Consider the following 15422-nt stretch of genomic DNA (forward strand, 5'->3'; position numbering starts at 1 on the left):
ACCTTTTCCTTAATTGGTCAGGGTGGAGTTCAGTTCTTTTTGAAGGGGATCAGTGGGTAGGCAGACTCCCAAAAGCTCTATAACAGAGTTCTACAGTGTGAGGCAGAATTAAATGTTTTAGGAAAAGCGTAGCTTTTGAGGTGCCATGGTACTGTGTAACTTCCAGAATATGAATTAAAGCAGTAATTCTCAATGCATGATCCTTACGACCCTTTCAGTGGTCTGAAAGATCCTTCCTTTTCCAACTACAGATCTGTGTAAGGCTGGATTCTCTTTTATACTTAAAGCAAATATATAACAACAGAAGATACATCACAACAGATTGAAGGCAGAAGGAGATATTTCAACTGTCCTCCACAAAGCTGGATATCAGAAAGATTTGTAAAAATGTAAAACAATGCCACTGCTCTCAATTAAAAAACAAAACAAAACACACAGTTTCCATTAAAAATGTTGCTCGTATTTACTAGTGTTATTTTTAAATGATTACATATTCTGTAAATTTCTCAGTTTAATTTCTAATATGTTAAGTACTGAGAGATAAAATCCACATAACCAAAAGCCCTTTTAAGAGAGGAAAGCGGTCTTGAAACCAAGAAGTTTGAGAACCGCTGAATGAGAGTGAGAACACCAGTTCCACACTCCCTCTCCCTCCTCTCTGTTCCCTTTCTCCTCCTTGGGCCTCCTGTCCCTCAGTTCAAATGGACCCTGGTGCTTGGCCTCTGTCCAGCTTCTGGCACTGGGAGTCTTACCTTGTTTTCTCTCGGCTGGGCTTCTCAGGGAGATGAGAAAGTCAGGTATCGGAATGTACCTCAGCTCCTCGAGCTTTCCCTGAAAAGCTGAGTCACACAGAACATTGGGTGTAAAGGGGGCTGCGTATTTCACTTTCTCTGGTTAAGAGCAACCCCAGCTGGAGGTAGAAAATCCACTTCCTGGGCAGAAAGACTTGGGTCTCCTTTGTGGGAACATTTTTTGTTCTGAATGCATCTTCCTTGATATGAACTGACAAAGTTCTTGCTTCTCTACAAAATAAGTGCTCCATGCTATGTGGGGGAAAGAATTCTTGGTAAGAAATGTTCCTTTGGGAGAGAGGAAAACTTCTGGTGTGGAAGGCAGAAAGAGGATTTCAATCACTGAAGAGGCTCTTAGCAAGCAGCCCCACCTATCACAACGTGACTGCAGGGTGTGTGTGTGTGTGTGTAACATGGGGGCGCCGCAGAGCAGAAAAGCACATTACTCCATTTGAACAACAAAATGCAAAATAAATCAAGCTCTAGGTGTGTGGATAATGACAGAAGTGAGAAATCTGGAAGTCCTACTGTTCAAATATAATTTCCCTTTCTTCTTCAAGGTGAGAATAAAGAAAAATTTTCTTCTCAAAGGGCACTGGTCTTCAAAGACAAAGAGGCTGAAGGATGACTGCCCAGTGGAATCCTAGCTCTGTCACTTGTGTGAACTCTCTGGGCTTCAGTCTCCTTATCTGAAAATGGGGATAAAGAATTTCTACTTCAAAGGGTCATTGTGAGGATTAGCCTGGCACAGACTCAGATACTCATTAAATGTGAAGTATCATAGGGAATGTAGTCAATAATATTGTAATAACTACGTATGTATAGAGTCAGGTGGGACCAGACTTATCAAGGAGATGACTTCATGAGTTATATAAATGTCTAACCACTATGCTGTACACCTGAAACTAATATAATGTTGAATGTCGGCTATAATAGATAGATAGATAGATAGATAGATAGATAGATAGATAGATAGATAGATAGATAGATAGATAAGTGAAATATTATTATTATTCAAATAAGCATCTACTAAGAGTTAGGCAGTTATGATGATGTCAGGAGTATAAAAATTCTCAACTCCCTCGCACTAACCAGGCCACTGTCTATGGCAAAAGTAAGCCCTTGGGTTTCTAGGATGGCATGGAAATGTGCCCTTATGTTTGAAGGATTCCAGTGTGAAGTTCAGGGAAGTTAAGAAAGGTTTTTTGTCTCTGTCCACATCAAGAACATTCCAGATTGCAGCTAACAATTTTTCTTGGAGAATTCATGAGGCTGAAAGGGAGGAGAGGGAGATGGGGCAAATGGAGAAATGAGAGAGTTAGGGGGAGAGCAAGTGGGAGAAAGAGGAGTTAGAGACTATAGTTGTCACGAAGGATCCAGAGATAGTAATAAAACTCCTTCCTACCTTTAAAGCCAGAGGGTGAAATGCAGGTTGGCACCCCACTGATACCAGCTCCATCTTTTAAACTGGGCACACTGTGGGTGGACCACACAGACACTTTGTACTCCTACCTTCATTTCCAGGCTGTGTCTCCTGCCCCGGTTTTGGCACCAAAATCCTACATCCCAGGAAAGCATTCAGTCTCAGAAAAACCAGGATGGTGATCATAACACCTCTGTCTGCTCCTCAAATCTTAACGAGGAAAAATACTCATGCATTTACTCTGTCTATAAAATTCCCATGACTCCTCCCCAATAATACCTGAATTATGATATTTGCTGAAAGAAAGAGGAAGAAAACCTCTTGAGGTACTTCTTCAGACCCTACCAGCTAAGAGCAACCTCCCGTTGCAGCACTTTGGACCCCGAGTTCACTCCTAGGGTACAGAGGTAAGAGTAATGTACCAACATCCTTCTCCCTCCCCTTATTTAGCAGGAAGATATTTGTTAAAGACCTAGGGGGTGGGAGGGTGAGGGGGCGAAGAGAGAGATAAAATATGAACCAGTATGGTTGGTCATAGGAGTACTGGTCTCCTAAACCAATAAGCAGGCTCCCTGTCCCATATACAAGCCCCCAATTCTTCCATGCTTATCTGCCCAGGATACTAGAAAAGAGAATCCCTGTTGAATAGGACACTAGCATGGATGGCTTGGACTAAACTTCTGAGATTCTGAACCCAGTGAAGCCTCTCTTGCCCCAGCAACAGTGTCCACAGATAGACCTTTATGGATGTTTTCAGACTATTTCCCAAGTTTGAGTCCCCACCATTGTCCTTCAGGAATGGTGGCCTTGAGGCAGTTAGGTCTGCGTTCAGAGGGAGGAGCTGGACTAGCTTGGGACAATGTCTACTGGCGCAACAGTTGACCTACAAGTTCAGCCTGGAATGGTTGTCCTTGGACAGGTCTTGGGGGATAGGCTGTCATATTAATTGTGTTCTCTAGTTACAAGTAACTGAAGCTGACAGGGTAACTTAAGAGAAGGAGGGATGTATTGAAAGAATAGGGAGAGCTCACACACTCAAAGAAAAGCTGAAGAACCAATTTGAAAATGACAGAATAGGGCAGAAACTAAGGTATATATAGTCTCTTCAAGGTTCACTGTCCTCATGAATCAGCTCCAACCATCTTCAGGCTCTCAATAAAAGATCAAATTCCCAGAAAAGAGTTAGATTGGCCAGCTTTGGGTAGTGTCCTCCCCTTGACTGGGCAACTTTATTGGTAGTACCTAATGGCAGAGGGCAGCGTAGGAGAGGAGACAGTTATTTTACCAAAAGAAGGTGCCATGGATAATGGGCAGGACAAATGTTAGATGTCCATTATAGGCAGACCCCCCAATAGAAAACCTGCTCAGATGGATGGCCCTGAAGCCCACAAGGATTTTAGAGACAGAAGCGAGAGGTGGACTTGGCAATTTAGTACAGAGCTGATAGTGTGACAGACAGCACAATACCAAAAAGTGTTTCATTATAAAATCGGTGATAGCTTCATTGAAGAAACTTAGAAATCACAGAAAAGTCTAGAAAAGAGAATTTTAAAAGTCATCTATAATCCTACGGCTCAGAAATACCCACAATTTTTTTAGTGTGTTTCTCTCCTTCTATGAATTCTTGTTAACGGAGTTGAGGACACCTTATGTGTATGATTTTGTATTTGATGTTTAGGTACCACATACTGATCCAACAACTTCAGAGGAGTATATTTGTAACATTGGTCCAGCAAATGGATGTGACCTGTGACTGTCTTACTTGGTGGAAGAGGCAGAGGAGATCCTCTTTGGCCCATAGTTCCACCAACACTGGGGACCAAGTATCCACTTTGCCCAGCCTGGGAAGTTGCTAAGGTCTGCCCTCCACCCCAGAGGAGGTTCGTTCTGGACATCAGCCAAGGTGGATATGAACTTCCATAGACACAGTTCTGTGAAAGAAAGGGCCCCCAACTCCATGGTAGAGCCATGGAAGCTCCTTGTTTTTATGCTTCAGGGGACTGTGACTCGACATTATTCCTGTGGGTTTCTGCAGTTTCTGATGAATTTCTACATTGCCTTTCTGACATGAATAGATCACATGTTCATCTGATCTTTCTTAAGTCACTACCTTTGTTAAGTCACTTGAAATGATGTCAAGAACATGCATCATGATGAAGAGTGAAATCACTAGGAGAAGGGGATTGTGGGAGAACCATAGTTAAAATGTAGCCATCTTCATAACATGCCATGTATATACAGATGTGTGTACTTAAATTCCTGAACCTGTGTATTTAAGAATCTAAAACTGAGAGCTTGCTTATTTTAACCTTTGCTGACATTTGCTTAGGGATGGAATTCATGGTGATATTAGAGTTCAGAAGTCTATCACTTGGGGCTAGAGAAATCTGTACAACTCCTGCAATGAACTCTCAGGAAAGAGTAGGCCACATTCCTATTAACAGAGTCCACTCTCGAAATTGGGTGGAATCATTCTTGAAAGACTTCAGCATTTGTCCATAGAGAAGTGTTAATCATCTTTGGTTTAACTCATCATCCCATGTGACTCAGGGGCCAGCATCCCATTCTAATAAGTCCAGGGAAATGTGTTTTCTTTACTAAGACAGAAAGGGACCCCGAAGTCAAGGCTGGGGACACTGGGAGATGCTGGGCTTGGTCTAGTGATACACGAGGGACTTCAGCACAGGGGCTCTTACCTCTGGTTACTCCTTCTATCAGCTTTTCATGAGCTCTTTTCCTTCCCTCATTTCTTATTGTTCCTCAGGAGTCTGTCTCAGCTCTCTTCTTTTTTTCAATCTACTCCTTCTCCTGAATGATTTTGCCCACTTCAGGGTTCCAACTATCTGTGGAATTGTAGCTCCTAAATTTATATCTTGATCCCAAATTTCTCTCAAGTTCCAGACCCATTTATTCACAGGCTACTCCACATTTCTACCTTAAAGTTGTCACTAGCACCTCAAGTTCAGCATGTCCCCCTAAATTACTCTCCTTCCTGAGTTTCTTACCTCATTCTGTGGCACCATGATTCTGCCAAGCTAGAAACCTAGGAATTATTACTGATACCTCCCTCACTCCATCTTCATTCTGTTCACTAAATTCTATTTAACTCACGCATGTGGTCATTCCCCAAATAAATTTGAAGCTCCTACCATGTACTTGGCATTGTGTTAGGTAGCTAATGGTGACCAAATAAGACAGTCCAGTTGGGGCAACAGACAAATGATGGTATGAAAGAAATAGCAGAGTTATGAGTGTTTAGTCTGGGGTACAGGGAAGTCGTTCTTGAGGAAGAGACATTTAAGAGGAGATCTAAAGAACACCTTAGGTGTTAACTAGATCAAGGGTATGGGGTGGGGAGTTCAATTTCTAAGCAGATAGATCAGGGTGCCCATAAGCCCTGAATGAGGTGGTCTGACTGAGACTTCAAGAAAGGACTTTGTAGCTAAAGCATAATGAATTACAGGAATAATGGTGGGAGAGGAGACGGGGAGGTAGGCAGAGGCCATATCATTGAGCACCTTGTAAGGATTTGGGCCATTCTCCTAAGAAGACATTGAAGACTTTTGGGGGTGAGGTTGAAGAATGACAGATTTCTATATGAATATCACTCTGGCTGCAATGTGGAGAATGGATCAGATGGGGCCTGTGTACCTGTGGAGGAAGGTGACACCATTGCTTTTCTTCTTGCCATCCCTACAGCCAGGGTCCCCAGTCCAGACTTTGGCTGTCTCTTGCCTTCCAGCAGAAGACACCGTGACTGTTGTTCCCTTACAATGCACCTTCAGTATGGCTGCTAGACTTACCTTTCCATTTCTCTTAACAGAAAAGAAGTCAGTGATTCTTCATTGTGCTCAAAATAAAGTTCATATTCCTTAGCTGGTCCATAAATCCTTTTAATCCTGGCCATGTTTCCCTCTCCAGTGTCATATCCAATCATTTGTCCTTAAGTACCCTGTGTCTTAGTCCATAAAGGGAAGATTCACGAGCTGGATAGCAGCTTGAGGAGAAAGGCCCAGAGAAGTAGCAGTACCTGAGCCACGGCTGAGGCTGAGCCCAAGATCCAGTGTGTTTATCCAGCTGGGAGCAGAGGAAACTTGCCCAGGTATGGGTTTCAGGCAGTTAGCTACAAAGTATCAAGGACCAATACTTGGGAAGCACTTAGGGACAAGGCATCTGTAGGCTTGGGTGCAAGACCAGAGGTATAGTTGCTGGGCAGTGGTGACAAAGGGCAGGACCCTGAGCATTGAGACAGGGGGCACTTAAGAGCAAGGACCCTGGCCACTGGAGAACTGATGTTCCAGGATAGCCAGGACACCAGCTAGTAGAGAAAGGACAAGACTCAGAGACTTGAGGATCAGAAGGTCAAGGACAAAGTCTGTCTTGAGGATGACTTCGTAAGGAGAACCATAAGAAAGCTCTTTGTATTCTATGTATAGAGAGACTAGGAACCAGAATGAATCCTAACACATAAGGGGGAAGGCTAAGTGTCAAGCCAAGGCCAGAGCAGCTAGAAAAGGATAGAGAAAGGAGCCAGGCAGCTCCTTCCATCGCCCACACTGAGACCATCATAGCTATGGCTGGTCTTCAGGGCATACACACAGAAGTCAAGGACATTAAACATTAGCCCCATGGACGCTGAAAAGGTGATTGCTTGGGGGACCCATCCAACTTCAAGGTGAATGAAATCTCAACGTTAGTATAGTTCTGAGAGTAACTTTGTAACTCTAAGGCGGGCCTCTGTAAAGGACTGTGTACAGTTCCCATGGTAACCAAGGGACTATGACATACATAGAGTGTGGTGAGGTCATAGAACACAAGCTTTAAAATAAGGGAATCATGTGGGCCTCATTTATTTTTAAAAGAAACTTCTGAGAAGAGCTTAGAACAATTTTTTTCCCTGAGTGCCATTTCCCAAAGGTACTCACAGAACAATAAGGTGTGACTGTAATGGCTGCACTGAGTTGTCTTTTGGACAGTGTTAGAAGGGACATAAAGAAGGTGGACAGAGAACTGAGGCAATTGAGATGCATCGATGAATTCAGCTCACGATGCCTGTGCGACTTGTACATGCATCCGTACTGCTGTTGTGACTTGCACCCGTACCCATACTGTTTGTGCTCTTCAAAGCGATCACGCTCCTGCGGCCTGTGCGATCTCTACCCTTGTTGCTTGTGTGATGTCAAGCTTTACTGTCTTCGACCATCTCTCAGAAGTTTGGAGAGGAAAGCCATTCGAGCCATAGAAGATGAAAAGAGAGAGCTTGCTAAGTAAAATAACTTTTTAATATTTGTATAGTTGGTATGTTAGCCTTATAAGTTGGAACAGGGGAGAAAATGTGCCAATCAATACTGGTACAAAGATGAAAAGGGTTCCAGGTAATGACTCTAGTGACTGAACAAAGATTTAAGAAGAGTAAATGGGTCCATGATGGAAATGATGAGATTCTCAAAAGACAATGTAATGATGTCGGTTGGCAGGGTTGTTGTTGGTGTATAGCTGGAGTTCCAAAATGATAAATAATGTGGCTTTAATGAGGGAAAGAAATAGTGGTGTCATTAAAAAGCTATTGGAAGCAGCAAACTAAACATTTTTTCTGGTTATGAGTAAAGTGATTTAAGTATATTTGGACTTATAGAAATGACTACAAGAGAAGTAATAATAATTGATCAAATCTTTAATGTTTGCCAGAAGCTTAAGAGCAGGGGAGCAAATTAAACAATACAGGCATTTTCTGGGTTTTGTAGGAAAATCTTTTTCTCATTCTCCAACTCCAGACAAAGACTTAAAATTCATTTAGAGTTGGGTTTATTATGTCAGATTCTTTCTCCAATTCTAGTAAAGGTTGTGCAAATAAACTACAGAACTCAGAGTCTCAGCTTTCAGAACAGAGATGAAAAGGTTTTAATTGAATTGGGTAATTTAAAAAGCCACTTTAAAAATTTTTGTTTGATTACATTTTGTTTTTTTGGCCTGGAGAAAGCTTTCCTTTTCTTCCTTTGTACATATGCCATTTAATCTATTACTATTGTTTTAAAAAAAAATGGTTGAAAGCACTGTACTCTGGTTAAATAAATTCTGGTACATCCATATATTGAAATGATATGTAGATGTAAAAATCATTGATGCAGAATTTTATGTATTGATGTATTAAGTGAAAAAATCAAGGTGCAGACAAACTATTTAATATACTACTATTTTTTTAAAAGATGGGCATGAATAGGTGATAGATTTCTTTTATTGAAATATATTTGACATACAACAATGTAAGTTTAAGGTGTGCAGCATGTTAATTTGATACATTTATATATTGTAATATGATTGCCATTGTAGTGATAAATAGCACCTCTATCACATAATTATCATTTCTTTTCAGTGGTTGGAATAATTAAGTTCTAGTCTCTTAGCAAGTTTGATGATTATAATACAATATTGTTGTGTATAGTCACTATACCGCACATTAGATCTCTAAGACTTATTTACTCCTCATTGCAAGTTTGTACCCTTAAACAGTATCGTCTTACCTGATGATAGATTAATAGATTAGGTAGATAGGATGGTAGGATGGATGGATGGATGGATGGATAGATAGATAGATAGATAGATAGATAGATAGATAGATAGATAGATAGATAGATAGATAAACAGAGAGAGACAGAGCAAGATCCTTGACAACAATGACAGTGAGGTTTCACTGGAAAAGGCAATAAGGCAAGTATTGCCCAGGTCATCAGTCACCGAAGGTCAGGAACAAATCTCCCTCAATAACCTGGGAAGGGGCTATTGCTTATAAACTCATCTACACTCAATTTGAACCAGTTTTTATTTTCGTTCCTTAGAGTATCAAGCTACAAAAATTGTGAGTCAGGGATACTTTTGTAATATTTGGTCTAAATGAAGGATTCCCTGTGAGCAGATCTGTTTCTGCTCTCCCGATGCCTTTGAGTACTTGATTACCGTTGATCCAAGTCCTTTCAGCCTTTGTCTCCTGGCTGTCCCTACTCTCCACTCTCTCCAGCGGAGAATGCCTCTCTGTTCTTTATCATCTGGGTACCCTCTGCCTGCTCCAGGAGGCCCTATTTCTTGGCGTGCAGTAGGTACAACTTCAAGATTACTACTTGGCAGTGTGGTTTCTACACACAGTTTTCTATGGTTTCTGATACTTTTCCTGACAATGTCTGGAATTTTGTTGATTTTTTTTCTGTGCCTGTGGCAGTATATAAAGCTGGTGATGTCTTTACACTAGTTCCCAGGTTTCTGAACTGATAAATCTAAGTCCATTTTAGAAATGACCTCAGACTTGCCCTCTTATATCTCCTCCCAGCCACTTCCAGAACATTCACACCACCTTGTGAAACTCTCCAATGCTCTATTTCTGAAGCTTGACATTTCATTATCCAGGAGGGCTTAGTGTTACCTGCAAATCTAAATATTCAATTTTCCTGAATATGGATGAAAATGTTAAACCCTGATCTAGCCCCAATCCCAGAGGTCTCTCACTGTTAATATATTTTTCTTCCAGTGAAATGCCCTTTTTTCTTATGTCTCAGCTAGTTCCCAATCCATGACTAAATATATCCAGAAATATCATGTTGATTCAATTTTTTTGAACAATTTTTGGTGTGAAACCTCGCCCAAGGATTTTTGAGTTTAGAAATCATATTCTCATGAAATTTTACCCCTTTGAAGAATGCTAGCAGTTTGGTTAGGTATGACATGTCCTTTCAGATGCCATGCTGGGTCATCCAGAAGGTTCTTTGCCAAACGGGAAAGAAAGATTCCCTGGTCTCTAGTTGCCATAGTCCCATTGGAATTGTTTCTCTGTGTGGATGCCAGTCTGCTCTGTCTTGGGTAATCCTTTAATAACTGATAATAAGGCTTGGCTAACAATTTTTAGTTTCCCCCAAGAATTTGTTGAGAACACTCTTGAGAGTGTGTTGTTTGATTGTGTGTGTGCCTGAGTGTACATGTGTGTGTGTGTGTGTGTGTGTGTGTGTGTGTGGCATTTTTTTAGACTGGGTATAGAAGTTCCACTCTTTTTCCATTGTTTACTGAGCAGCAGCTTTAAGAGACACTTTGGCAGTATCTTCCTTAGTAGAGATCCATGTAAGTACTGTTGTTGCTTTAGCTTTTTTCTCTTCTCCTTCCCAAATTACCTTTAGCTCAGCAAGCACGCACTAGCTGTTTCCTGACTCTTCCTTCCTCTTCTGGATTCAGAGGGTCTGAGGTAATTGAATTTGGTTTCCTTTGTAAGAAACTCTGCTACCAGCCTGACTTACGTTTGCACCTGATCCACCGCCACACTTCATGGGCTCCTGTCGTTTGTACTAAAGGGGGAGAAACAAACGATATTTTGTTTCTCAATTTTGCTCTTGGGAGTTTATCATCTAATTAATGATGCCCCCTCGCTGTCTGACACCTGGCAAAAGTCCTCGTGGACAAATGAACCTTGATGTGCAGCCACACCACGGGGCTGCAGTGGCCTCAACCCTGCACCTTTGCCAACACCTGGAAACTGACCCTCAGACTGTGCTTCCCTGCACTCACCGAAGGACCAGTGCTTGGCTTGAGTCTCAACAAAAAATTCCCTTGAAAATCCCACACGAAGGGCACCTCATCTTCTAAAAACTTCAAAACCGCCTTCTCATTTCTTTTCTTGTTTACCCCTTCATACTCTGAGAATAAGTTTTCATTGAATCACTCTTACTTTCAAGGCTGATGACAGCCCTCATGGTGACATCTGTGCCTATTTAGCAGTGCCTGGCCTAGGTCTCAGCCCTCAGGGAAATCTTTCCATCCCACCATTCTCTGACCCAGAGGTCAGGGCCTAGTTAAACATGGGAGGCCCAGAGAGGGGAACCCTGGGGGCTTTATGGCTGGTGAAAGGCTGTCCTTCCCACTGAGAGGAGAGCTCTCCTACTTCCCTCTGTGGAAGCCAGAGGGGACCAAGCCCTCTCATCAACAATTTCTTCACACCCACAGGTAGCGGGAGGAGCTGCTGCCTATCTAGGCCAAATGCATGTCTACTTGTTGGTTTGGTCCTATTGTTTAATCATACAGGACTAGGTGTTTGGTCATATAAAACTTCAGATTGTATAGCCGGATAAAGAGTGTTATCTTTTCTTGAGTGAAAACCATGTCCCTTGCACTTCCACTTGATTTAATCCTTGTACCCTCTTGGCCATCTTACAGAGCATGAAACAGACTTAGTAGCTATGTCTTGATCACCAGGAGGTGGGAAAGCTGGGACTTGAAACCAGGTTTGCCTGAGTCTGGTCAGTGGGTCTCAGAGACTGGTCTCTGGACCAGCAGTGGGAGTACCACCTGGAACTTTTAGAAATGCAAATTCTTGGCTCCTCTGCAACCTGCTGAGTCAGAAACTCTGTGGGTGCCACCCAGCCACCGGTGTTTTAATAAGTCCTGCTGGGGACTCAGATGCACCTACATTCTGCTACTCTGCTCCTGCTGGGTGACATTGTTTTTCAATACCATCCAAAAGTCTGGAGAAGAAAGGCAAGGCAGGAAAAGAAGGGAAGGAGGAGAAGAAAGAAGAGAAAGGGAAAGACACATTGACAAGAGGAATAGTTTAATGGGTCTTTGGAAGAGGTCTAATTTAGGAGAAAAAGCAAAGTACTCCAAGGACAGCTAGAGGAAAGCCCGTCTCCCTTTGCTCTTGGATAGAGATAGGCCTCTTGATATCTTCATTACTTAATTCACCACCAGGTGAAATCTTTAAAGATTTTAAAGAAAGTCCAGTTGTCTTCCTTTCTTCTTAGTGTGGCCTATCGGTACCCCAGCATACCTAGAGCATGAAAGACGTTTGGGCCCCATACCACTCCAGGATCGTCTAGGCTGGGGTGGAACTGGAACTGAATGACTGCCACTGTCCCCTGGATGCCTGGCATACATTTTCTGTTGGCCTCAGCATCTTCTAGGGCAGCATTCTATTGGACCATTTTGGAATTAGTCACTAAGAGCCTTGGTTTATCACCTTCAGTACAAGGGCTCACGCTGAGGTTAAATCAATCATGTTAGGGCATAGAAAATAAAAATAACACATTCAAAGCAGTATGTATAACGTGACTTCATAAGAACACACACAAAACTCTCTCTCTTTCTCTCTCTTTATATATATATATATATATAAATAGATACACACGCCAGGAGAAATCAGGAAAAATATGTTAAATATATAGGATTATGAGTAATTTTAAAAATATTCCATCTTTTTGCTTATATGTATTTTCTGAGTTTTCCACAATGAACTTGTATAAGTTATGTATCAAAAAGAAGTAAGTATATAAACAAAATTCAGTATAAAAGTAAGAACTAAAACTGTACCTGAAACCAATTAGTCAATGAGTCCAGACTCCTTGGACTAGAAGAAGTTCTAGAAATTACACACTCTAAGACCTTCCTTTGGAGGCCGAGAGATGCAATGTGATCTGCCAGGAGTGTTTCTTAGAACACAGATATATATATATTTATATATATTTTAAACTTAAGGGTTACAACAAAGACCATTTCAGAGCATTAGGGTGTTTTTGGAAGGATCAGGCGATTAGAAAGAAAATGGACCCCGAGTCAGGCCAGAACACACAGGGCTTATGCCAGTCTGCAGAGAGGGGGAGCTCAATCCAACTGGTGGTTAAAACCGTAACCTTGACATTAACGCGCCTGAATTTGAGTCTAGACTCTGCCATTTACCACCTTTATCTTCTTCTCATCAATAAAATGATAATAATTACATCCGCATTACAGGGTTATTGTGAAGATTAAATAAAACAATGCTTTTACCAGCTTAGCACTTATCATGGTACATTTTGGGGGGAAAGAAAAAAGACAAAAGCCCAACATCCTAATCATGTGCCAAGACTATCACAAATACTTTTCATTCATTAACTAATTTAAGCATCACAACAACCGTAGAAGTAAGTCCCAAATTTACAGATGAGGAAACTGAGACACAGAGACTCAGTAGCTTGTCCACATGGCAGAGCCAAGATTTGAACCTAAATACCCTGGTTCCAGAGCCTGTGCTCTTCTTAAGCATTTCACTTCACTACCTCTTCATGTATTGTAAGTGACCAATTAGTGTGCGCTTCTGTTACTGTCGTTTTATTATTAAGGATTCACACACAGCAACAAGGCAGCTCTATAGGAACCATGGAGATCTGAGCTTGCTGCTCCAGGGGCCACAAGCAATGGTATTTAACAATAAGCTCTGGGGGTGGGGGTGGGGGTGGGGGGGAGAAAAACCTTGATTTGTAGTGTTTACCAATGTCCATGGTGTAAATATTCCCACCATGATAGATTTCAAGCTATCAACCTGAAGTCACTGGATGAGGAGGTGGGAAGGGATGTGTGCCCTCAAGCCCTTGCCAGCGTGTATGACTCAGATCCAGCACACAGGCCCTCCAAGCTGACTGCCCCAGCTGGGGCCAGCCATTCAGAGCCTGGAGCATCCTCGGACAGAAGGAGACAGGATCCCTCAGGCAGAGCCAGGCCCTGGCGTCCTGCCTTGTTGTTTGTTGATGGAGCCTTCAGGCTGAGTCTGGGTGATGGCCCAGTGGTGGTACCAGTCCTGTGGACCTGGGTTGGATTCTGAGGCTGACAGCCATCTCTAAAATGCAAATTTTAAATGGTACCTTATTAGTTGGATCCCCTTTTAAAAATAATACTCTGAGTCTACCTATAATAGTAATAATAATAATGATCATGGTAATAATTAAGCAGGACTTATAATGTGCCAAGCACAGTGTTAAGCAAAATACATACTTTCATCTAACCCTTCAATACTGTGATGCAGATACTGTCGTTATTCCCATTTTACAGATAGGAAACCGAGGCACAGACAGATTAAGGAACCTGCCAAAGTTCTTTAACTAATAAGAGGAGGAAATGGGATTTAAATACAAGAGAAAAATCTGGAAGGCCAAGCACTCATCTATTGCTAACAGAGGTTTACCTGTGGAAGAACATGATTTCCACGGAGGCCTTTTATTTTTTACTTTATACACTTCTGCGCAGCTTGACTTTTCATGATGACTAGTGTTTACTCTTGCTATTAAAACAAAATAGAGATCAAAATATTGTTTCTCAAGCTATGCCTGAGTTCTGAGGTCTTCTGAGCCTCTTCCTCTCACCCTTTTTCTAAATTTCAGACTGAGGAGAACAACAAATAGAATTCTGGCCTCATCTTGCTGTAGCAGTAACATTTTAGGATCGGTGAACGTGTGCGGCTTTGAACCTGATCAAGTCAAAGTTCGAGTGAAAGACGGAAAGGTGTGTGTGTCGGCAGAGCGTGAGAACAGGTACGACTGCCTTGGATCGAAAAAGTACAGCTACATGAACATCTGCAAAGAGTTCAGCTTGCCGCCGTGTGTGGATGAAAAGGACGTAACCTACTCCTATGGGCTCGGCAGTTGTGTCAAGATAGAGTCTCCATGCTACCCTTGCACTTCTCCCTGCAACCCGTGCAACCCCTGCAACCCGTGCAACCCCTGCAACCCCTGCAACCCCTGCAACCCCTGTAACCCCTGTAACCCCTGCAGCCCCTGCAGTCCATGCAGCCCCTGCAGCCCCTGTAACCCATGTGACCCTTGCAACCCTTGCTACCCCTGTGGGAGCCGATTTTCCTGTAGGAAGATGATTTTGTAAAGTGCAGGAGCCATGACTTAGTTGAAGACAGTTACTCCATCCAGGCAGCTCTTCCAGTGTTTCTTTTCCCCTTCCCAGGCCGTGTTAGTCCCGTAGGTAGGAAACTGAATACATAACTGCAACCCACTGGTGTTGTGTGCAAGTTTTTTGGTTTAACTCACTACAGGAGTCCTGCTCAGTTAATGGGCATAGGATGAACTAATGGATGGAAATGGAAAATAAGATGGTGAGCTCTGCCCCACTGTGTCCTCCTTTAGACCTGATTACTGCCAAATTCCAGGAAAAGATACTTTTTTGGTGGACATCTCCAGACACTGTTTTTTCCAAATGGTTCCATGAAATGACTTAGCCCAGAAACCAAACTGTCAAAGCAGAAATGGACTGGTTAGGGTTGAAGGAAGTGCTTTTTAAAAGCTACTGCAGTAGGGAACATTAGAGAGAACGTGACACCCCACGCAAACTGTGGTGAGGTTTTTTTCTGGACAACGATCAGAGAACAAAAGTATGGGGGAGCATGTTCACTTACTGAGGGTGGGGTGGGGGGCCCATGG

General features: G+C 42.4%; 1 protein-coding gene across 1 annotated transcript; it reads left to right on the forward strand.

The window, feature by feature from the left end:
- Positions 1 to 7161: 7161 nt before the first annotated feature.
- ODF1 (outer dense fiber of sperm tails 1) lies at positions 7162 to 14871 on the forward strand. The gene is made up of 2 exons (XM_033125780.1): positions 7162 to 7481; positions 14376 to 14871. The coding sequence occupies exons 1-2, from the start codon at positions 7162 to 7164 to the stop codon at positions 14869 to 14871; spliced, it is 816 nt and encodes a 271-aa protein (XP_032981671.1).
- Positions 14872 to 15422: the final 551 nt, after the last annotated feature.

This window comes from Rhinolophus ferrumequinum, chromosome 14 (assembly GCF_004115265.2).
Source record: "Rhinolophus ferrumequinum isolate MPI-CBG mRhiFer1 chromosome 14, mRhiFer1_v1.p, whole genome shotgun sequence".
NCBI classification, from domain to species: domain Eukaryota; kingdom Metazoa; phylum Chordata; class Mammalia; order Chiroptera; family Rhinolophidae; genus Rhinolophus; species Rhinolophus ferrumequinum.

Coding starts and splice junctions, on each gene's coding strand:
- ODF1 (XM_033125780.1), top strand. CDS start 7,162: ATGGCTGCACTGAGTTGTCTTTTGGACAGTGTTAGAAGGGACATAAAG. Junction 7,482..14,375: donor GAAAAGAGAGAGCTTGCTAA/GTAAAATAACTT, acceptor TCTAAATTTCAG/ACTGAGGAGAACAACAAATA.